The 24978-nt window shown below is 37.9% G+C and overlaps 1 protein-coding gene across 1 annotated transcript; it reads right to left on the bottom strand.

The window, feature by feature from the left end:
* Positions 1 to 265: 265 nt before the first annotated feature.
* Positions 266 to 17868, bottom strand: znf638 (zinc finger protein 638; the record flags this gene model as incomplete). Its single annotated transcript, XM_058395164.1, has 25 exons — positions 266 to 545; positions 1294 to 1415; positions 2057 to 2179; positions 2321 to 2656; positions 2833 to 3139; positions 3243 to 4160; positions 4273 to 4338; positions 4449 to 6117; positions 6271 to 6296; positions 6397 to 6525; positions 8768 to 8905; positions 9270 to 9311; positions 9431 to 9562; positions 9665 to 9799; positions 10016 to 10047; positions 10143 to 10408; positions 10538 to 10593; positions 10675 to 10773; positions 11145 to 11297; positions 11617 to 11828; positions 11933 to 12333; positions 12471 to 12509; positions 12621 to 12682; positions 13568 to 15089; positions 17735 to 17868. Coding segments are annotated over 25 exons (7197 nt in total), but the record flags the coding sequence as incomplete, so codon positions are not given.
* Between the last annotated feature and the right edge of the window lie 7110 nt (positions 17869 to 24978).

The raw sequence follows: 24978 nt of genomic DNA, 5'->3' as shown, positions 1-24978 counted from the left end.
CTATAAAATTTTGATTTAGTGAATGTAAATCCTGTCTCACATGCCCTGCATATTTTTGTTTTCCTTCCTGTAAGTCATCCAGTTCATCAAAGTTCAGGTTTGTTAATAGCTCGAGTTGAAATGAATTGAGAGCAGAAAAAAACAACAAATATGTAGAGCAGAGGTATTCGGATGATAGGAACTCACCTGCCTTAATATAATCTGCATTAGTATACACTGGAAAAAGTAAAAGATGTACAAGTGAAATAATGCAAAAACCATACTGTAACCATTTACTAAAACATGTTTATTTCCATGTAACATCTAAATTAATTATTGAATTTATTGAAAAACAGAGGTTGAAATCAGCTTTCAGTATGAATGCAAATTGTCAGCAAACAAACAAAAACAAAAATCTTACACATACAACATAATATTGGACCCATTTACCAGAATTAACACAAAAGTAAAATATAGAATCAATCTGTCTAATCAGATGATGAATTCTGAGTGGATGTTGTCTGAGGTGAGATGCCACTCTGAGCTTTGAGCTTCTCGTAGTATTTCTGCAAAAAAACAACAAACAAACCAAAATATTAATTTCATGAATATAAATAACAGCAGCATGATGATAAACCCAATGCCTAGGAACATGGAATTTGTAACAGATATGCACAGAGCAATAGTTATTAAGTAACAGTGCAAACTCCCAGAACTGTCTGATTATAAGCAATCGGCTGAATGTACTGTGTATTCTTACTTTATAAAACTGTTACAATATTAATATATGTGCATGTCCAATCTGCAGTTTGGTAAGATTCTTAAACTGGACAGCTGGCCTTAACACATTTATTCCTATTTTCTGTCCAAACAGAATGAATATTTCAACAAACAAACAAAAGATAATTGAGCAGTATACAGTACAATCTGGGAAAAATCTGATTACACAACACAGCACATCTTAGCCTGCACTTTAATTATTTAACCCACTGAGATGCAATGGTGGGATCTTAAGAGCATTGTGTATAAACAAACACCCTCAAACATCACTGAACAAAACGGTAAAAAATTCTCCAAAATGAGATGAGTGTCATGTTATTTATAGGAGTTGGTGGCGACAACACAATCGTTATTTAGGCCTTGATAAATAAAAACACAGAAGTGACGGAGGGTGTGCTTTCTTTTTCCCCATGAATGTACATATACTGGCTAAACATCCTGTGCTGCTCATGGCATTGTTAAAAATAGTAAATTATGGTCTTAGAAAAATGGTGCATTTCAGCAAACAATAAAAGACCCGATGTAATGGTTTACCTGCATGTTTTCGTAATGCCGTAAACTACTACAGTGGGTTTTCTTTGCAGTTTCCTCATTTCCATAAAACAAAGAGCAGAGTTTACAGAAAAATCCAGTCTTGGGAACCACAAAGTCCACACCTGGAGAACACACACAAAAGTACAAAGTTCAAATCTGTTAATGTAATCTACAGTAGGGTAAAGGGAGGCAGGGTGAGACCCGTCCTAAACAAATCAGTCTGTTTTGCCTGTCTTTTCTGCAACTGCTGCCTTTCTCATCCTTACTCTGACTTTTTCCCTTTCATTATCAATGATGGCCTTTTTTTTCCTGAAATACAAGGCATAACCCAATAGAAATCAATGTAAATAATATAAATACTAGGCATTTTAACTTCCGCTATTTCGGGGTACAAACAGGAGTAAAAGCTTGGGCAAGGATCACTGTTGCAAAGTGAGTCCACAAATATATGAAAGTCTATTATTTGAGTAACGAGCTAAAGTTGTTTGATCAATGCAAGACCCAAATTATAATCAATATGCTGTTCATTCTATTCAGTAATGAGGTGAACCAATATACTTCATTAATCTCAATGTTTAATATAATACTTCATATATAAGCTGTGTCAAAAAATGATTTGTGAATCTGAAAGGTTTATTTTCTGATCAGGAGCTGACTGTTTCTGTTAATATGAAAAAAAGAGTGAGTTGTTTATTTTAGATACCCTCTAACTTATTATCTCTATTACACAAGCACATAATGGCTGCATATTTTAGCATCTTACCGATAGGGTTATCAGGGGTAAAGGGGGGAAGAGTGAAGTCATCAGTTATTAAGGGCTGTGAGCAAGACTTCTTAGGTTTTGGCTCCTCATTCAGCTCATCCTCACGCTTTCGTTTAGATTCCTCTGAAACAGAAAAAATTATACATGATGTAGAAAAAAGTGACTAGTTACCAGTTCATGTACCTGTAAAAAAGACTTGGGTTAAAATGTCAGATGGCTTTAAATAGTAACATTAAACCAATGGATTATGTTTCTCCTAAATACCTTTTATTGCTGCTCTGTTTTCAGTTGCATCTCCAGCAGCATTACTCTCCTTGACCATGACTTCATCTTCCTGTTTGTTGAGATTAGGCTTCTCTTCCTCTGTTCCAGTAGTCTGTATGTTTGGTGAGGTTGAAGTTTCCATTTCTTTCACGTTTTCTTCTTCTGGTTTATCGTCTGGTTTCTGGTTTTCTGGTAGTTTGATGCTTATTTCTTCTGAATTTGTAACTGAGGGGGGCACATTATCGATTGAAGCTGGTTCCTCCTGAGGTATGCGCTCAGGGAGTTCCTCTACTTGGTTACTAGACTTCCCCCTCTTCCCCCGAGTAGACTTCCTCACTACAGATAAAACCAGAGTGAATATTGTAAGTAACTGCTATGCATTTTCTGGCATAGTCACTTCATGAAAAGACATTAAGCATTTTATATTGTTTTAATAATCTGCCTAATTTTGTAACATTAAAAAAAAAAAAAAAAAAAAAAACAATAAAAAAAGATGTTGATTAAGCACTGACCTGGTGTCTGTCGAGATCTTTTCTTAGCCCTTCCACCTCTCCTGGTTAGAGGTTTCTCCTCTTCCACCTTCTCTTCAACCAGCTGCTCTTGCTTTTCTTCCTCTTCCTCACCCACTTCATCCACAGTCACAAAATTCATTCTGCGCAGTGTTTCTATATCACAGGCATCCTCCACTAGGAAAGATGATTCCACAGGCACCTCAGGCTGGGTTGATTTATCAACTTCAGTCCTGGCAGGATTGATTTTAGCCTGCTCACTTTCTTCTGTTTCTTCATCACCTCTCGCCTCATCCAGGGTAACAAGAGCCTGTAGAGAGCAAACAAATTTCACTTGATAAGCATTAAACCCTGTCACACAGATGTTCCCAAAGCAACTAAGACAAGAGACTGAGCAATGAAAAAATACTGACTTCAGGGTTAAAAGAGCCTGCATCATCCTCATCTTCAACAATTTCATCAAGAGTGACCAGGCCCTGAAGTACTTTCTTCAAATGTTCCTCCTCAGCTTCTGCTTCATCACCTCCCACCTCATCAACAGTTAATAGTGCTTCAGGATTCTCACCAGCCTGGCGTTTCAGAAGCTCTTCCTCATCAGCTTCATCAGCAAAATCTCCATCTTCACCACCCACCTCATCAAGAGTTACCAGGACATCTTGGGATGGAAGTTCCTTGGTCTTTGTCTCTCTTAGTTCATTGTCTGACCTCTTTGGTTGGTAATCTGCAGGTGACTCCTGTTCCAGTAGCTCAGACACTTGAAGGGGCTCATGCTTTAATTCAAAAGCAGATGAATCTATTTGGCTGGGATCATGCATCTTGGAGACTTCCTTATTTGATGACTCTTCACTGATGAAAGATGCCTTCGTCTTAGTAATAGACTCCTTGTCTTTAACCTCAGATTCTAGTGTTTCTGGTGTTAATGTTGCTTCCTTTTCTATTTCACCACATACAGTTTGGTGAACTGTCTCTTGTTGGACATCATTATTAACTGCCACTTTTTCCAGCTTTTCTGCCTCTTTCTCTTTGACTGGCCCAGAGTTTATAGTTTCTTTTTCCATCATATCTGTAGCTTTCTTATCCTCTGCTTCAGTATCTGCAGATGGTCTAGATGGCAGCTTCTTAAACTTTTCCGAACTAGCATCAGCACTGGATTTCCTTTTTGGTACTGATTTTGTCATTGTAGATTTGGGGTCATCCTCCAATTTAGAGTGTGCTGAGCTGGAAGGAGAAGTGTGCTCCTCTGCCTCCTCTCCAACCTCATCCACAGTTACAAATTCATCTAGGTTGAAGGGAAAAGGTTCCTCAAAAGCTTGCACCTCTTCTTCTTTTGGCTGAAACAGATTATTATTAAACAAAAAGATCAATAAGCAGAAATAAACAGATTAATAATAGCCATCAAAACTAGATAAATGAAAAGACAAACATGCAGATATTCAAAATCACCTTTCCAGGTTTCTTTGTCTTTGTATCACTCCTTGAAGAACGTGTACTTCTGCTGCTACTACGGGTCTATGTAGAAACAAACAAATTGAACAAATGCATCAGCTACTATAAAAAAAATGTACTTTGATTTTGTATCTAAAACAGATTGTTCACAAATATGTTTGGTCATTTCTTACCTTGTAGCCATCCTCCTCACGCTCCCGTGACTGCCTTAAAACTGTGCTGCTCTCTTGCCTGGTTTTGCGAGATGCAGTAGAAGAACTTGAAGATCCTTCATTACTAGTGGTGGGAGACCCTTCTTTTGGAGCAGCCTTGACTCTCTGTCTGGAAGAAAGCTCCCTTTCTGGTGACTCAGCTCTTTTACTTTGGCTTCTAGTAGTTCTAGAACTCTGGGGTCTTCTTCCCTTTTCTTGGGTTTTTTGCTTGTCAGTTTTTGTTACTTTCCTGTCAACTTGTGAAACATCTTTCTCAGCGGAATTCTTCTCCGCCTCAGTTTTTCGAGTGGCTTCCTCCTCAGCACGTTTCATGGAGGACTGCAGACGGCACTGATGGACTGCAGCCTCGAGAGCCTTCAAGATCTCTGGTGTAACTGGTGGAAAGCCCAGCGTCATGTCATCACCGGGAAGAGACCCTTGCAGAGTTGCAGCTTTTTCAGCCTGGCTTTGTTCAGAAGATGGCAGAGGAGTATCAGTTTGAAGTGGTTCATGCCCCTTTAGGTCATCATTAAGTTGAACGTCATTCTGGTTTATAGGACTCAAATTGCCCTGTGTGACCTCACTATCCTGGATGGACTCCTTTATGAAGGTCTGCTGTAGCTCATTTTCCAAAACAACAGGTTCCATGGTACTTACTTCACTGTCACTACCAGTCAGAGCTACTGTATTAGTATCCACTACTGATGGCAGCTGAACAACACAGTCATCTGTTAGGTTATTGTCTTCAACTTGCACTTGTTCAACAGCCTTTGAAGCATCTTTTGGTAGTGATGTACAATGCCCCTCCAATGATGATTCTTCCACATGTTTTGATGTATTCACAGCAGCATTTTCAGCCTGCTCAACTAAGACTGTTTTTAATTTTTCAGGATGCTCATTTATGTTAACTGGTACATCTTCGGTTTGCTCATTTGTGTCTATTTTTGATTTTTCAGTCTGCTCAGTTGTTTCCACGTGTACGTTTTCAGTATTCTCTGTTGTTCCACTTGGTAGGTTTTCAGCATGTTCCGTTTCCATTTGTAGGTTTTCAGCATGCTCTGTTAGTTCAGTTGGTAAGTTTTCAGCAAGCTCAGTTCCCATTTGTAGATTTTCAACATTCTCTGTTGTTTCACTTGGTAGGTTTTCTGCATGCTCCGTTTCCATTTGTAGGTTTTCAGCAGGCTCTGTTGGTTCAGTTGGCAAGTCTTCAGCATGCTTTGTTGTGTCCAAAGATAGTGGAACTTCTTCAGTGACTGGAAGCACATCACTATGTCCTGACTCTGGTTCTTTGGTCTTCACCAAGGTCTTTTCCATTTGGAGGTCAACCTTATTTTCATTTTCAGAGATGCCCATTTTGGATTCACAGCTTTCAGTTAAAACAGTTTCATTAGCTCTGGTGTCCATCTGAGAGTCATTAGAGTCACTTGGAATTGTTTTGCTAGATAAGCTGGATTCACCCACAGGGGCCTGCATTGCCACTGCAATTTCATTAGTGGATGTAGCACTAGTGCTTGGCTCAATCTTTGCTTTAGTTTCTTTGACATTTTCAGTGCTTTTACTAAAACCAACTTTTGCTTTTCCCTCAGTAACTGAGGGGGCTCGAGTTGGAGTAACTGCATTTGTACTCCGATTTTTGGCAGGCTGTTTAAACCTAAATAAAGAAATTGAATTATTTATAAAATTTTAAACATTCCATTTACCAAATTTACTTATGCTGAGCAATGTATTTGACTATTATTTAAAATAATTAGAAAGAACTTTTGAATAGCCTTAAAAATAAGAGATATAAAAAATATTCACTTACCCTTTAGCATCAGGTTTCTTTTTAATCTGTAATGCAAACAAAAGAATGTCACAACTTCTCCAATGATCAATATAATATTATCAAAACTAATAATAAGACAATTTTGAATTTAAAATCCAACAATACCTGGTCAGCAACCCTGGGCATTCTAGCAAGGCTGAAGGTGAGTGAATGATTCTGTATGATGCATGGAAACTTTCGGAACCGACTATAGACCGACCTAGCAATAGCAGTGGTATCCATTTCAAAAATGATCTAGAAGAAAAAGGGAAAAAAATGATCAGTGAAAGTTTCCTAGCCCTGTGATAATTTACTCTGCACTTATTGATTGGAAGTTAGCTGAAAATATACAATGGCACCAGATCTTTAACAACCCCAAAATATACAACCCCTGGCACTGGAATACACACTGATCAGCCATAACATTAAAAAGTGCCAGCTTAATATTGCATAGGTACCCTTTGTGCCCTTAGTGCCCTGTAAGTTGTGAGATGGGGACTCCATGGATTGGACTTATTTGTCCAGCAAAACCCACGGATGCTCAATCAGACTAAGATCTGGGGAATTTGGAGACCAGTTGAATAGTGTTCTGAAACATTTCTATCAGAGCTAGCATTAACTTTTACAGCACACTGTTACTGTAAAAGTCACTCAGATCCTTACTTACTCATTTTTCCTGCTCCCAACACATTAACTTTGAAAACTGACTGTTTATTTGGGTTATTACTAATATAACCCACTTCTTAACAGGTTTCAAATGTGAGTCAAAAAGTTATCACGTACTTCATCTTTCAGTCATTTTAATGTAATTGCTGATCTGTGCACATTTAGACATTCCTCTAGTCCAAATCGCTTACTATCTGTCCTAAATAGTATCCAAGATCAGAATGAATGTGTATCAAATCGTAGTATGTGGAAATGACCATCCTAAAAGTACTTATACGGTGCATTTCTGGCAGATATTCAAAGTGTGGATCTGTGCATCCTTTTCAGCTAATACTATCAACAACTATTTAAGTGAGGGAGGAGTCTTGCATTTGCTTCCCAACATTTTAGAAAAATGTAAATAAAAAGTTGAATCAACGGAAAGGTAAATTAAACATTTCATTAAAATATATATATAAGAGACAATGAATAAAGAGAAGCTGAAATGTTATTACAAATATTATTATTACTATAATTATATTGTGTTAGTAAGTACCAGTACTCGCAAACCCTTTGCTACACATTCAAAAGTATGTACATTTTCTTCACATACTTTTAGTGCATAGTAGGGATGCAACAATACAGTTAACCCACGGTTCAATACGCACCGCGGTTTTTTAAACCATGGTTTTCTGTTCGGTTGGCTTGGCAAAGTAAAGTTTTTTTTCTCCATTATTCTTTTCTTAGGTGACAGGAACAATGAGTATGTTAAGAAGAAAAAAACTGGTTTTAGTTGCAATTCTGTTTATTTTACTTAAATGCAAAAATGAACTTGTACATTCATAGTGTACAGAAAAATAGTGAGATAAAAATTAGCGCTTGTATGACTTTATTACAGGGGTCGGGTTTGGAGTACGGCCCTCTTTTTTTCCCCAATCCGCTATGTAATGACCAGTCACAGTGAGATAACTCTGTTACCCACAAGGTCAAACTATCTGTTATTAGAGCAAGGCCTTGTGCTTCAGCCAATTAGTTTTCAATTTTTTTGCGGGTCTTTTCGTAGAGGTCAGGAAAAAAGGACGTGTCGGTAGTGTGTGATGCAGTTCGAGCACTTTTATAAGTTGCCGAAAGCCCACATCACCGATCACAGAAAACGGCTGCAAATCTTTAGCAATTATTATATTAGAATTATTTTTTGTGTCTCTCTGAACCAGTTGGGTATGAATGCTAGAAGGAATCAGCTAGGGACTGTTGCTTTTTGGATGCCTATGTTACCTGCTCCGCCATCCTGCTTCCAGACAGTGATATCGCGAGGTGATGGAGCTGCAGATGTGCGGTCATACTGGAACTATTTCCATTTGAGTAGCTAACTCTTGTGTAACAGTGCTTAAACACAGTCATTCTTTGTTTAGCATTTTTGTTTCATCGGCATCATAGTCAGCAACAAATCCGAAAACAGCAGATCTGAAAGACAGAGCTTGTATTGGTCTCACTTCACCGCTCTCCATGGTTAGACTGTGAAATCTGACACCAGCATCCAAGCATGGTTACCGCCCCTAACTTTAGCGCTCACTGATTGGATATTTACTCACGGGGAGGCGTGTCTGTCTCAGCGCGTAGACATACAGTACAGGCAAACACAAACAGGCGGTTCAGAGAGTAATAAAACACATGGTTATTATTATTATTTTAAGGAAAAACCGAAAAAAAAAAAACGCGGTTCACATACGCGTATTGAACCGTGGAGGTCATACCGAACAGTTCAATATTATATTGAGTATTGTGGCATCCCTAGTGCATAGTATAAGCAGGCAAATTGAGATGCAGCAAATGTTCTGCATTATATACTTACCCTTCCATTGAGGGCCAAAGACTGCTTATAGGAGCCGAAACGTTTAACAAGGTTGTGAATTTCAGTGATTGCGCCAACCTTATATGGTACATTATTGACTGCGAGGAGACGCTCAGGGAGCGTTGCAAGTTCAGTGGGCTATGCAAATGCAAATAAAAAATAAAATTAAACATTAAAAACAAACAAACCTTAACATAACTTAAACTTATAGTACTGTTCAGTAAATGGCATAACTATTATTGCTGTTAATACTTTGTTTCACCATTCAGACTATTTGAGGTTTCTTAAGTATGCATCTCTGCGCAAGCATGCCGTTGGTTTAATTAGCCATTTATGATCACAATCCAAGGTTTGTATCATTAGCAACAGAATGGAAATGGAAGTACTTCAAGTTTCCAAAATCATTATCAACTTCCAGTGTGTAAACACAAGATGTCTGAATGCATTTAAAACATGCAGTAATGAGAAAAACTGCACAGAAAAAGAGACTTGGTTTACTTACAGACAACATGTCCATTCCCATCAGTACTCTGAATACTGATTCCTGGACAAGGAAAAGACACAGAAATTTACTTCCTACCTAAAACAAATCTTAATTCAATTAAAAAACGTCCTTAAAATATTTATTCAACAAATCAAGCACTGCTTTGGGTATGTGCTTACTGTATTATGAAGGTCAACAGGTTTGTTCATCATTGTGATGCTTATCTCTTTCTCCTGTAGTTTTGCTGGAGTCTCAGCATATGCTTTAACCAGTGTCTCAGCTGCATTTGTATTAGGCATTTCCAGATATGCCTAATTAATAAACAGATTGAATTATCAGGAAATTATTCCACTGAAGATCTTTATTAGATCACTGTTAATACTGCTCACTGGTGGTTTGAATGGTATCTGTACCTTGTACTGGGTGATAGCAATAACAGGTTTTGAAATAAAACCATAGGGACTAGCAAGATTTGAGAGATCCTCCTCAGTAATTCCATCCTCTGGAAGACCAGTTATCTCAACTATATTCCTCCTCCATGGGACCTCCTGTGGGTTTAGGAAACATTAAAAAGTTTTAATATACCTTCCTTATTATTAGTTTTAACTATTTATTGCTTATCACTAATGATTTCTATTTATTTATGTTTGATGCACCATTACAAATTAAAATGGCATATTCAGTAGTGAATTAGTAAACTCTGGTGAAAACTGCTTATTGTACACAAAAGCAAGAAGTAAACTAGAGTGAGTAAAATGCTATACCTTCTTTACAATCTTTTTCCCTGGAGTTTCTCCTAGATAAAAGTAAACAAACAAAATTTATTTTTGTTTTTCTTTCATTCACAGTAGCAGGAAGAAAATAATGATGATAACAGTTACTGAAACTCACTTGGGCCTTTTGTAGAAGGCTTGACCTTGACATTTTGTTTCCCCTTAGCCGTCTGTGACTTAGGAACCTCCTTAACTTTAGACACTTGAGAGATCTTAGGCACATGCTTAGCTTTAGCTGCTTCTGACATCTTATGAACATCTTTAGCTTTAGCTGCTGCCGACATCTTGAATACATCTTTAGCTTTAGTTGTTTGTGCTGTCTTGGGCACAACTTTACCTTTTGCCGCTTGTGACAACTTGCTTGGGCCATGTTTGGATTCCTTTCTGTAGTATGCAATTAAGTTACTTTAATATCATAGCATTTTATCTGTAGTGCATGCAGTGGAAATCTATTTAATTACAACTTTAAGTCAAGCTTCTTTAAATTAAAGCACAAGAAACAATAAAACTTACTTCTTAGCAATCGGTTTCTTCTCATGTTCAGGGACCCTTAGTTCAACCCTGGCCTCCTATAGACAGAAACAAACATAGTAATAAAGCTCTTCTTTGTTTAAATGCATAAGGCCTAATAACAACTGCTTAGACAATACCTTCTCCATACAGATTTCAACAATCTTCCCATGCAGCTTCAGGTCTTTACAGCTGACCAAGGCTTTGGCATCTTCCTCTCTTTCCATACACACGGATGCCTAAAATGGAGAAGGTTTAGAAATAAAGACCGTCAAGTTCTTAGATCATCTATAAGTACACAAATAATGCACAAACTAATCACAGAGAATTATGCAGCCTACAATTACAGAAATATTATCAACCAAGTCGTATGGTCAAAATACGTCCAGACAACTCACTCCAGTCCTAGAAACTCACATAAATAAGAGTGATGGACGCCTTCTAAATGATCTAGAAAATTTGTCTGGCACTTACAATTCTATGCTAAAGTGAGTTAATGCTGAGCATAACTAAAACATTTAGTAAACAGCTGACCTTAAAACTCATAAGACAGAAGACCACATATCAATAAAAAAAAAACAAAAAAAACACTACACACAATTCACAGTACCTCTGAGATGGCTTTAAGGAGAATGGCAGTGTGAATCGCCCCAAAAGGCTCAACAGCGGCAACTAGCTCTTGGCGCGTAGTCCCAAAAGGAATACCCTTTAATCTTAACAGACAGGATGTCCCAGGACCGGCTAGCTTCTTAGGTTTCACACTCTAAAAGATATAAAAAGGTAAAATATTATATATATATATCCGACTTTTCAATTTCACCAGTTCTCCTCCATCACTATGCGCTTAGTGAGCTATCCGATTAGTAGATTTCAACAGAAATGGGGAAAAGGCATTATACCAACTAGCTAATCATTTCTCTCGTCACAGCAACTGGTACAGACATATATACACACACGTGGCACAGGGTTGATTAAGGCTTTGGACCCTTGATCATCTCACACCAGGGTGGGCAATATTCTTTGACAAAATTTGGAAGTTCTATCAAATTCAGATCAAATAACCATATAATACAATCAACTACCTTGAAAAAACTAGTCTTCATGGCAGATGAGCTGCTCAACTTGGAGGATTCACTCCTTTTAGAGGAAGGAGATAATGATCGCCTTCTACTGCTGCTACTCTTCATTGAAGATGAGGAACTGCTCCGCTTCTTGGCTAGCTCAGCTAACAGTGCAGGGGCCAATGATTCCACCATTGCCTTCAGAGCACTACTGTCAGTCACTGAAGATAATTCTGTTACAAAAAGCAGACATGAAGGAAATGTGATTAAAGATCTGCAATCATAATGTTTTTTTATGCAATTACACCATGTGCAAGACAGTACTGCTTGATTTCACCTGAAGACTCCAGAAGTTTTTTCGCTAGTCTTTCACTGCTGCTTGATCTCTGCAAGCGAGAAGGACTGCTCCTTCGGGGACTCACTCGTCGAGAACTCCGTGGAGGAGAGCGCCTACTACTGCTGTAGCCTGGTGACCTTGACCGTTGGTGTGGTGGGCTGCGAGACCGCTGGCGCGGTGGGCTGCGAGACCGCTGGCGTGGTGGGCTGCGAGACCTGCGACGCGGTGGGGTGCGAGACCTTCGCCGGTATGAGGGTGAGCCACGACTTTTCCTGTGGGGGGACCGGGACCGGCTTCGAGAACGTGTGCGGCGGTACCTCCGAGGGCTCCGTGACCTCGAACGGGAGCAAGACCGCTGACGATGACTGGATGAACCATGGTGGCGCTTGGGGCTAGGAGTTCTAAAACAGTAAATGTGGACAAGTTTAATGTTTTGGACTATGATGTTATAACTTTGGCTCAGTCCTACAAAAGATCTTTGCAAAACTATGGCCCAATGGTTCAGAGTAAAATAAACATATAAAACACCACAATTTACCTTGTAAGGGGAATAGTCTCTGCATTCCAGTCAGGATATCTATAAAAACAATAAACATTAGCATATCTTCAAATAAACGCTGATGAAATTTAAAAAAGTGTATAAAATAAATTTGAAATTTAAATAAAATAATAATAATTAAAAACGTACTGTTTTCTAAGACGTCTACAACTTTCAATGTGAAGGGATGTGTTCTGATGTTCAATCCAATCCTGTCATTAAAAAAAATATACACTTCAATATACAGTGTATAACAACCATAATCTGCTGCTACTTAAAGTTTTTAAAGAATTATGCTAGTAAAAAGAAAAAAATTATTTTTAGAAATATGAATTAATAAATAATCTATCAATCTCAAATGTCAAATACAATGGCATGATAAAACAGACACTGTAATGAAACAAATATAGAATATGAAAAAATAATTGTCTTCACAAAATACATTTAAAACTCCTCTGAAATGTCACCTTCAAAAATAAGTCCATAGCATGTTTTATAACATTTCTGAAAGTCCCAAATTCCCATTGGCAGATAGAGCTTATTAAAAAAAGAAGAAGTAAAAGTTATCAAAAAAAATAGGAGTCCTTGAAGACAGGTCATCTTCTCACAGGTCATCATCTTGTTTGCATGTTCATCGTCAAATCACATTTGGTCTGCAACCCAGGCATCAGATCAGACTGTTCCAGCACACTTCATGCTTTCAGTAACGCATAAACTTCTTCAGGAAGTATGACGCGGTCCTCTTTCAAAAAAAGAACCGAAGCGTAGTAACCCATGAAAAGTATCTTCAATTTCTTCATTACACAGGATGATGACAACAACCCAATCGTTGACCTCTTCTAACATTTCTTCAAAGTTTGATATCAACATCACAGCAATTCTTTTCGACATGCTCCCAGTTAGGAAACTTAAGAAGTTATCTTAAGGCAGTTAACTAGGTACACTATTATTATTATTATTAATTACTACACAGGGCTTACTGTGATGCAAGACACTCAAAAACAATGAATCACTTCACACAAACCACAATTTATACAATAAATTTAATAGAAATCCTTGAAAAATGAAACAATACAAAAAGAAAAAAAAAAACTCACCTTAGTCTGGACACATTCTACGTTACATAGAGAGCATGTATGGGGAAAGATTCTTGGGCTAGCAGCTGAGTAATCATTCATCATGGTGGGAGTTGGTAACCTCTTTGCAGCTGAAGTCGTGATTAGAGGTGGAGCAAATGCAAATGAACTTCCAGAGATCATCGGGACCATAGAAGGTAGAGGACCAGCAGCAGCGGAAAGAATCTGTGGTGGACGGCCGCTGGGCGATGGCACAGCTGTGGAAGTAGGCAGCCTTCTTGGGATTGCCTTGGCACCTTGGATATCCAGGCTTTGTGGAGTGGGTCTTGAAGCCATCGCTGGAGGTTGCTGAAGCTTTGGAACCATAATTGAAGCCTGTGTAAGAACTGGAGTAGCCAGGTTTTGCTGTGAACGATTACTTTTGTCAGCATTACCGAAGGAGGAACTTGAGACTTCCCTCCCATACTTGACTGATTCTTTAGTAAGGTGGTCATGTGCATAGTTGTCTGGTTTCTCCTCAGGAAAATCATATTTTCTAGAATGTCCATAATCAATAACTTGTCCTTGTCGAGCATCAGAGACCAGAAGATCAGATGATCTTCTTTCACAGTCAGCGATGTTCCTTGTGGCTTTGCGCATGCGAATGTCTCGCAAAATAAATGGCAGGTTGTCTGGCGTCAGTTGATCATCAGGGTAGTGGCTAAGGAGCTCTAGGTCCTCACTTGAAAGTCCAAAGTTTGCTAAAATGCTGCTGGCACTCTCTGGAGTGTAACGTGTAGGGTGATGTTCTGAAGGAGATTGGCTGTCCAAACCACTCTGTCCTGCACTGCTGCCAAAACCCGAAGATTGAAATCTCTGTGAAGAACTTGAGGAATGACCTATACTTGGGGAGGAAAAAAGTTTGCTGGGAGCCTGGTAACCAGTCCAGTCCCCATCATCAGACCTTCCTGAAACACTGGCTGCTGCATAACCACCACCTCCAGGAGAAAGCACTTTGTCTCTGACATCTTTCTTCAGGCGGGGATCTACTGTTTTCGGCTGTTGAAGCATCTGGGTGACGAGACGCATTTCCTCAAGAGCTCCACGAATGTTCATATCTATAGATGCATCAAGGCTGTGGGAAACCTGCGGCTGACGCTGACTCGGTGGAAATGACATCTGCTGATTTGCTGTCATTCCCCCGCGAGTACTAGACATGGAGTCAGGGCCAAGGTGAGCACCTGCCAAGTCCAGGCCAGACTGTGACCCAATACCATACTGCCCCGCTGCAATGGGCCTCTGGCCACTGGAGAATGGCCCCCCACGGGGATTGTACATGGGATGGGACATAGCAACCTTGTTCAATTCAAGCAAGGTAAGTGCAGGTAAAGCAGTAAAAGGAGGAGTGAAGTTTCTGGCAGTAATCACATTCAGCTGGTGCAGTGTCAGCTGAGCCTTTATATGGGCCAACTGGAGGGAGACAAGGCCAAAGAAAGGCAGACTCCCAAAGTTGCTCAGGGAATTCGTAACAGGGGGCACACAACTTTCCAAGAACAATGCAAAGCTGAAAAAGTTGAGGGAAAAAACACAGACAGGGTTACTGGCTTGCCGTTTTCAACTCCAGAAAGCGTAACGGAAAGAAGGTCGTAATCCCTGAGCCTACCCCCCACCCCCATTTCTGTTACACACATTTCAGATTTGTCTTTCCATTGTATCCAGAATATAGATGTACAGTCTCTTTTAGTGGTCTTTAATGAAGGGGAAAAACAGCAAACATAACAGAATGGACAGGGAATATTTTGTATGATTTCATGAATAAAGATGACCTTAAGCTTAGGGCATCAACTGACAAATATACAGGTCTTAAAGTGGTTGTCAAATAGACTTTAGCTCAATTAAACACATATAATAAGGCTTTCAATCATGCAGATCAGTAAATGACTATTAGTATTAGTAAACATGTTCAGTCTAGAAAGGATTTTGAAGACATTTTGGCACTCTTCCATGGAGTTTCAAAAATTGCTGAAACTGTAAGAGTGCTAATCCTGCCTTCATTCTAGCAAGCAGCAAAGTGACCGATGATCATTAATTTTCTATACAAGTGTGCGACATGAAACTAAAGCAACAATTGACATCCAAAATCGAGATTCTCAATTATATGAGAATTATGTATAATGCCTTAATTCAGAAGGACAATTCACTGAATTCCTTTGTCCAGCATGTCTGTGTGCACTTACAGTTTATTTGCCATATGTTTGTATTATTATTGCCAGTATTTTAAACATATTTAACAGCTTTGTTTTGTATACTATTGTGATGTGGTCAACAACTGTTTGCGCTGTAACTCTCTGAAAAGCCGAACTGCTCCCATACACCAGACCTTAAAAATCTGGGAGGATTTTCCAGCTCCTGCTTGCTACTAAATGCAGCATTGATGTTTTTCGTAAGCTAATACTAGCTAGTATTAGCTCATGAAAAATGCTGTGTGCGGGAGAATCACATTTAACATAGGTGCTATTTTATGATAAATAGCCTATTTTAATACGAATGTATTGTTTAATATGTGGGTGTACTCAAATAAGAGCCTCATTTGAAATAAATTAATTAGATATGCTGTGTCATTACACGCTTAAGAAGGACAAACATTTCTTTATACAATGGTCAAATAGGTGTGCACATATTTTAGGCCATATTGTATATGGAAAAATCAGGCAATGTTCTTACAAATAAACTTTAAATGGCATTCAAATCAGAAACACCCTTTGTTCCATTTAAGGCACAAAAAAAGTGTGTGTGTGGGGGGGGGGGTATTTTGTATTAACACAATAAAATGACTGAGAGAAAGTTCCTCATAGGGACAAACTGATACAATACAGAAAAAGAAATTGTATTATAGGTCACTTTAAAATGGATTAAATTTAATTGGCCATTAATCTACATACAATAAACCATAATGACATTACAAATTTCTCCAATAGCTAACAATTAAGACCCTTGTCTAAGGCACTCCTAACTGGTCCATCCTGTTTGCTTTTATTATCTTGAGATGTCCATAAACAACTTGACTGCAGTCCACTTGTGGAAAAATCTGGGCCTTTTGAAAGTCACACATCTGTACATTTAATGCCGTGTTCACAGTTCTAAGCCATGAAGACATGAACCCATGAAGTCCAAGGAACTCTTTGTAGACATCAGTGAACAAACTGTGTTAGGACAAAGGGTTCAAAGCTTTGCACAGAAAGCTCAATCATTTAAATGGACAGTCTGTAACCACCAGGACTCTTCCCTAGAGCTGACCAACTGGCCAAACTCAGTAACCAAGCTAGAAGGGCCTTGGTTAGGGAGGTAACCAATGGCCACTCTATCAGAGCTTCAGAAGTCCTTCACTGAGATAACAGAACATGTATTAAGGACAACCTCTCAGAAATACTCCATCAATCAAGCCTTTATGATAGAGTTGCTAGAAGAAGTCACTCCTCAGTATATGAGTAACGATGCATCATCCTGAGTAAAAAGTACACGACAGGCACTTAAACCATTCCAAGAGCATGAAGAAAAAAGGTTCTCTGGTTTAACAAGAAAAAAAATTTGGGGGGTTAAACTTCCAAGCACACTATCTGTCAAAAACCAAGTGAGAGTGCTTCCAAGTGGCTGGAACAGAGAGACTGATCAAAATTGAAGGATATGATGAATACAGCAAAATACATAGAGCAAACTGAAGCATGCTGCCAGGACAATGCTGGAGTGGCTTCAGAACTGAAGCATCTCTGAATGTCCATGTGGCCAAAGCTCAGACTTGAACCCCATCTCCGAGGAAAATCTGGCAGTTCGCAGAAGGTCCCCATCCAATCTGACCGAGCTTCAGAGGATCTTCAAGGAACAATGGGAGAAACTGCCCAAATCCAGGTGTGCAAAGCATGTAGAGAATAACCCAAGACGACACAAAGGAGAAATTGCCACCAAATGTACTTCTACAAAGTACTGGATAGTGGGTCTGAATCATTTTTTTTTTTAAATTTTGGATTTGTAATGAATTTGCAATAACTTCTAAAAAAAAAAATGTATTTTATCATCATTATTGTGCATAGACTAATGGCCAAAAAAGTAAAATACAAAAAGTTAAACACCTTTAAAATTAAACCTATAATACAACAAAAAAATGTGTATGTGTGGGCGCACACACTACACTTTCAAACTGTGCTGACTTACACTACACAGCTTTCATCACTCCGGTGTTTGTGTAATGTGCAGATCCCTCTATCCACCAATGACTGGCAGAAGAGGGTTACAAGTACACAATCCTTCAAAAATCCACACGCCTGATCCCCAAAATCACACTGTTTTCACAAAACCCTTAAAACTGAATGTTTGAGTTTCAGTATTTTGTAGGAAAGCAAGTGGTGGGGAAGAGAATCTGAAAAAAATATTGGTTGGGAAGATGCAAGCAGTTAGGACTGTCTGTAAAGTTAAGAACACTGGAGATATAGTACAAAAAAAAGTAGGCATTTGTATACGGTTCTCCGAATAAAAAAACATCATGATTGTTTTTATTACAGTTGTCAAGCCAGGCAAAATTCAAGACTGGGAAATCGGGGCTAAAATCATGTAGAATTGTAACCTGAGCAAGCAAACACACAAAATGCCAGCTTATAAAATGTAAGATATTTCAATCATACACAGACAAAGTAGATTTTTAGATCAATGTCGCAATTAATGCTATGGACACATTATTGTAAACATGGAATTTGTAGGAAATACTGATTATTTTATTCAAACAATCACCTATGTGTTATAACAAAATGGGAAAATCATTACACATGTCAAACACAATGAATCCCCCTGTGAAGTAGACAAGAGGCCAACAGTAGGCATTGTGAGCAAGTTTGCCCTTTCCGACCTGGACAATTTTATCATTCCACTTGGGTTTGACACACAACCTGTAAGTTTATCGACAGACTAAAATCTTAACTCAGTAAAGCTGTTTTTTTTTGTTGTTGTTGTTTACTTTGTCGCTAGGACACTTGCGTGGCGCGCGAGCTCCTTCTCGGCCCGCAAGCTGCGCAATACTGCAACATAACACCACGGGTCTCTTCAGATACACCCCAAACAACCAACAACTGTAACATCTGGAAATGCACCGAGCATAATAAATACGGAGTCGCATTTTGTTTCCATCATGCCATGAACTGAACTATTAAAAAGAAAAGCTGCGTGGTCACAGGGCTAATGTTAGCGCGAGCTTGAGTCTTAAAATAGCAAAGCTGATGGATCTAATAATTACAGGCATCCCAGACAAAAATAATTCCGGTTCGTGGTTTTTTTTTTCATAAGCTAGACAGAAACATACATAGGCTGCACAAAACATATACAGCCGTGATTCATACAAAATGGCAAAGGTTGAACCGCTGACAGGCCTGTCTCTGGCCTACTCAGGCATGCTCTCCCTAACCAGGCCGTGTACAAGACACCGGACATTTTATGTTCCCGATTAACACAGCCAAGATAAGCCGTGCTTTTCTATGAGACATACCTCGTGTTTAAGACCTGTTAGTGTGAAATGTTCCCTCAAACTTAAGTCTTGTAGGCAGGAATTATTCAGCCACTCGCTCCTTCCTCAACGCAGTCTCCTCTCTCCGGTTACAGCGAGAAGAGATGGGGGGGGCGGGGGGGGGTAGCGCTGCAGACCAGATCAATCGATCACAGATCACGGGAATGTGGTGGAGGGGGGACGCCTTCATCAACAAAATGTTATATAAATGCCTCCTAACCGAAATCTTTACCATATCAATGATTTTAATCTTTTTTCCCCTTTATTAATGCATTTATCATTCATTTAATTCGTTTATTAATAGACTTAGATGATGTGAATGAGATTTTACTATAGACACGATAGCGTGTTAGAACCAGTGCATTAATAATATGCGACTTATTTTAGTCACATTGCACGAGAAGTGTGGGTTTATTTTCGTAACAGATCAAGTAGTTCCGGCTGTAATGTGAACGATAGGTTAATATTAATGCGCTCATTCTAATACATTATTGTTTATATAGTAACAGCTCATACACAGGGACTTGTACGGCAGACACGCCGAGTAATATAAGATTTAGTATAAAGTCTTTATACTTTAGTATAAAGTATAAAGACGGATTTTTTAAAATATTTTTTTATTGTTTAGCCAAGCAATTCCTTCAATCCTTTATGTGGTGAAGAATTACTATCGTATTGTAACATTGGCGAGAGCAGGAACTACATTGTTTCTCGGATGTCCTACAACATTAAATCTATCCATAAAATGTTAAAAAAGCACGACTCGTTATTTATTAATAAATGAAACATTATAACATTGTAATCGGCAAATCGCTATTCTATAAGCAAAACTTCACTGTGCGGTAATACGAAAATAATGGACATAGGCGGGGTGTAATGCGGCACACGCACAGTTGTGCACTGACCATTGCACTGTATCTACTGCGCATGCTTTTGACTCCAAGGTCTACTGAGCAGACTTTAGCCATGTTGTCCACTAACTGGTAGATATACTCAGGTGTTGGCTTTACTCACAATGTCCATTAGATGGCAATGTTTTAATGTCTAACAAGTGAATTTTGTCAGGTGTCACTGACTGAGTGTGTAACTGCTTTTGTTTTGTGCAAAATCAAATTTTCCATTGTCCATTTGTTTTAAAGCAGACATTTAAGTTTTATTTCCTGACATTCTTTCACAACTTTTATTTAAGAATACGGAGAAGATATCAGCATTGAAATTCATTTCCTAATTTTAAATCTTGACAAGAAATCCCCCCAAAATTATTAGCAGTCAGGAAAAAAAATCATTCAATCAAACAGTATTTAAGATTTATACACCCCCTTAAAAAGCTCCTTTTATCATTATTGCCATTCTGACATCAACATTCTACTCCTTTTGCTATATATCGGTAAGGAATCTATGGATAATAGCAACTTTTCTTGCTTCTAGATTGCTCTAAAATAGTAGATATTTAATTTCTATAAAGCGAACTGAGATACATGGATAGATCTCAGCATTAAAAACAAAACAAAACTTGTTTCATTTATTCAATTATTTCATGTTGAATCCTTGTTAAATCAAATGCAGACAGACATGTTTCATACGAGTAACGACTCTGATAATGTTAAGATCTGACTACAAGATATAACTACCTAACTAATCACTAACTATAAAATCAGACTGAAACCATGAGTGTACCCAAAGGCACATCAATTTTTAAAAATAGGATTTTGCTGATATGACCATTAACTGCACTGAGTTAAGTCATGTGAGTGCAAAAAAGTGTTCAGGTCAGGTTACACAAGTGGACTCACATAAGGGCTTGCATATGAACTGGGAGTGTAATTACATCAGGAACCAATGCAAATATTTATCCATCCACACTACGTTCTAATTACTCAGCACTAGTAGTATAATATCATTACAATTCCATCACGTTGTCTCCTTCCTGTTTGTACATATTTTTTGAGTGACCAGCCATGGTGAACATCCAAGGCCTGAATAGTGACAGACTGTAATCAAGAGGCCAAAACAGCTACCAGTAAACCGCAGGTAAGCATCAGTGACAGAGTGAGATTTAGGTAGTTAAAAACTATTTTGCATATATTATAGTAATCAAACATTCTCTCATTTTATCACTTACCCCTCTCACTCACCACACATTTGTCATATCTACTAGGCTGCATGCTGTGGAAGTAGCATGACACCATTTGCCATTTGTCTCTGTCTGTCAGCTTGTCTGTCTGGCAGGACCAGCTAAGAACAAATGTTTTGGGTCTCGTGTGGCCTGTTAGGCAGACAGATAATCAGACATAATAAAAACAAATGTACCCTAGGATTTAATGGGAAAGCATAGAACTCAGCACCTCTAGTCTGAGCTGCCTCAATCCTTTGCTACATTTAAGACCCTGCTGACATAATGATCATTGGATCCACGGCTCAAACCACAGCAGTTTGCACCCTAGAGTTAATGGTATGACAGTGTTGTTATACATGTAAAATAAAAAAGATAGGCCAGTACAAGATCTAATATAATCTTTACTGCTATCTACTGACATACTGCTTGGCTACATCACAAATATGATAATGAACAACATGAATAAGAATTAAATACTAAAATATTACTTGCAACAACTGATTTGCCATGTTGTAGACTTTCACATTAAAAACATATAAAAATTCAAATTATTATCATTTTGGTTTTGAATACTAGATGTGTCTTTGGTAAAAGTATGTTACTGAAATTAGAACATTTCACATCCACTCAATCACATGAATTAATCTGTTGGTTTAATCTGTTGGACAGATCAAAACAGATACAAAAATTGTCCCATTCAAGGCTGATCCCAGAAAAGCTGCACTCTGGAACTGCTGAGCTGTACACTGCTACCCAGCAGGAATGGGATTAGGGTGACCATGCACAGACAGTGTTGAAAGAGCAAAGCAGAGCCTTCAACAACAGCAAACTGGCCTGTCACCTTTAGCTTAAAGTCAAGATGTACAGAATTTGGATTGGATAACCAATTATACAAAGAAAACACAAGATAAAAGTGGCATGCGGATTATTTTGGTTTTGTGTTGTACTATGTGTTCTTAACCAGATAGGTAGCTTTAACTAGCTACTGCCTGGTTTAACATAAATAAATTAAAAACAAATTGCACTTGATGATGTTATGACAGGGATGTTTTTCTTAATGTATATGCAATGTAGCTGCATTCATTTAAATATATATATATATATATATATATATTGAGAATATAAATTAATGAATTAATTAATTTTCCCCCATTATTATCGTTTCCTACCAAACGATGAACAAGTACTAAATGGCCATCTGATTAAAAAAAAGGATGGTCTTTTCATTCTTTGTTCAGATCGCTATATTTAGATAAGCAATTTCCTTAAGGAAAAAATAAATAACCAAGACTGTCATTCAATGTAATGTAACAACTGCTGCAGTGTGACTAGATATATCCTGATTATATGATTAAAATATGATTAAAAAAAAGCAAGAAGATTTAGTAGATTTAGTGCTTTTTTTAAGTTTTTTAAGTGGTAGTAAACACACACACACACACACAGTCTGTTATGTCCATACACAACCACAAAAACACAAGTGAGCAGTGTAAACTCATAAATGGAATGATGGCTCCCATATATAGACATCCAGCCATCCGAGGTCACAGTATAAGTCGTAAAGAGTGAAGGTCATCCAAAGCGTTGACATACACTTGCCAATCATAAGGTAGAAACTGAAATGCCACATACAACATGAATAGCTTACACTATAAATAATTAGCATTTTAAATTATTAAATAAATAATAATCAGAATAAATCTCTAATAGTTTAAGATCAATATAGCTATCTGCATAAAGTGCCTCAGGGCTGTGAGATATACTTATATATACAACACCTGTTATTATTGGAGCTAGCTTTGGATCTGCTTATTATAGAAAAATCAAAATTTAATTTACATATGAAGTGACACAGCAATTAACACATATACTTCTGTCTGAAATAAATGCTGAGCTGGTCTCATGGACCTTGAGTGGAAAACCTGCCTCATATTTATTTACTTTAGAAGTACTGTGACATATTGTGATTTTTTTTTTTAATTTAAGGAACATTCAATGGAAGATATAATGAAGCCAGGACCTAATTTGGATGGCTTAAAGATAGATTAGTTGGTATCACAGTGTCATAAATCAGGATATCATTCTCAACACAGGCAGACATCTTGCCAAAATAAGCAGTTTGCTTGGACATTCTATTACATTAAAACACACACAGACACACACACACACACACAATGTTGTATATAATATAATTGTGATTATATAATCCACTGTTATTTACTAACAGCCACAAAACTCACTACGTAATATACATCAGACAACCAAAAAATATGGCTGATACATTTTATGATCATGGAGGTCATATGTTCCTGGCATTTCAACATGCTTAAATTTCATCTGCCCTCTAACTCATGGCCTGAATGTGGGGTGTCTGTTACACTTTTATTGAGTTTGTGCTTAGCTGGTTGACATGACTGGCCTTTTACCTCATGGGTGTATTTTAAGTCAGCACTAATGCATTATATAGCCTGTCAGGAGATGGACATTTATAAAAGTACAGGATTATTGTGTGTTGTTTTCAGTACAAGAAAATCCTACAACTTTCAACAATAGACTTTACAATCAATAATTTGAAACCTTGGGATTATAATTGACTTGTCTGGCGAAAAATGTTTGTTACTAATACGTATAAGGCTGAATATAAAGTGCTATTACCATACAGTATATAGTTGTATTCAATTTTTGCACATACTACAGTAATATTGTTTTAAGTAAATATTGTACACTTGCACATACATAGTCTATATATAATTCTGCTGCATAGTTTATTTTTATTTTTTTAATGATGTATTTGTATTTGTATTTGTATTTGTGTGTGTTTGATATTTATTTTAATTTTACTTTTTACGTAGTTTTTTCACTCGTCTGGCATTCACTGTGGACAGCAAAGAAAGAATTTCATTGTACAGGGAAACTTGTTTCCTCACTGTGCACATGACAATAAACTCTTTGAATCTTGAATCTTAAAAAGTATAAATTGATATAACGGTATTCTGTGAAACATGCTTTTTCAAACAAAGATCATTTTTTTCATGTGTACTCTAATAAAGGTCAGTGGAATGTCAGGAAAAATAAACCTAATGTATTAGTGTGACAGTCAGGAGAATGCCAATGTGAACATTTTCCCACACAGCCATTTTGAGCAAATGGCAAATGCCAAAAATTGATTATCCACATTTACAAGTACAAACAACCATATTTAAGAGAGCCACTACCCCACTTAAAACACAGGTCAGATTATATTTTTATTTATAACAGCTTCTGTCACTTATAGACATCGGGCTTGGTGGACAAAATGTCTTAGTCAGCAAGGGACATAATGTGACACCTGAAATGTGTCCTTTGAAGTATCTACAATTTTACATTCACAGCATTTGGCAGACACCCTTATCCAGAGCAACTTACATTTTTATCTCATTTTATACAACTGAGCACTTGAGGGTTAAGGGCCTTGCCCAGGGGCACAGTAGTGGTAGCTTGGTGGACCTGTGATTTAAACTCACATCCTTCTGATCAGTAGTCCAACACCTTAGCAGTCCAACTGCTAAGCTACCACACCCCCACAATTTTACAGGCTAATAGCATTGGTGGCTCATGTAATGACATGGTCACTGACTGTAGACAGTAGCAGAAGAGAACTTTGTTAGTGTGGGGCAGAAAAAGAAAGAGAGAAGAACAAAGAAAACTTTTTATCCCACATCATAGACTAACAGAGACTGCACCAGAACAATATTCCTCTTCCCCTTAACATATGATTCACATGGAAAGAACATGTTTCATTATTAGTAA

The sequence above is a fragment of the Hemibagrus wyckioides genome, linkage group LG07 (assembly GCF_019097595.1).
Source record: "Hemibagrus wyckioides isolate EC202008001 linkage group LG07, SWU_Hwy_1.0, whole genome shotgun sequence".
NCBI classification, from domain to species: Eukaryota; Metazoa; Chordata; class Actinopteri; order Siluriformes; family Bagridae; genus Hemibagrus; species Hemibagrus wyckioides.
This window is presented reverse-complemented; position numbering and strand designations above follow the sequence as displayed.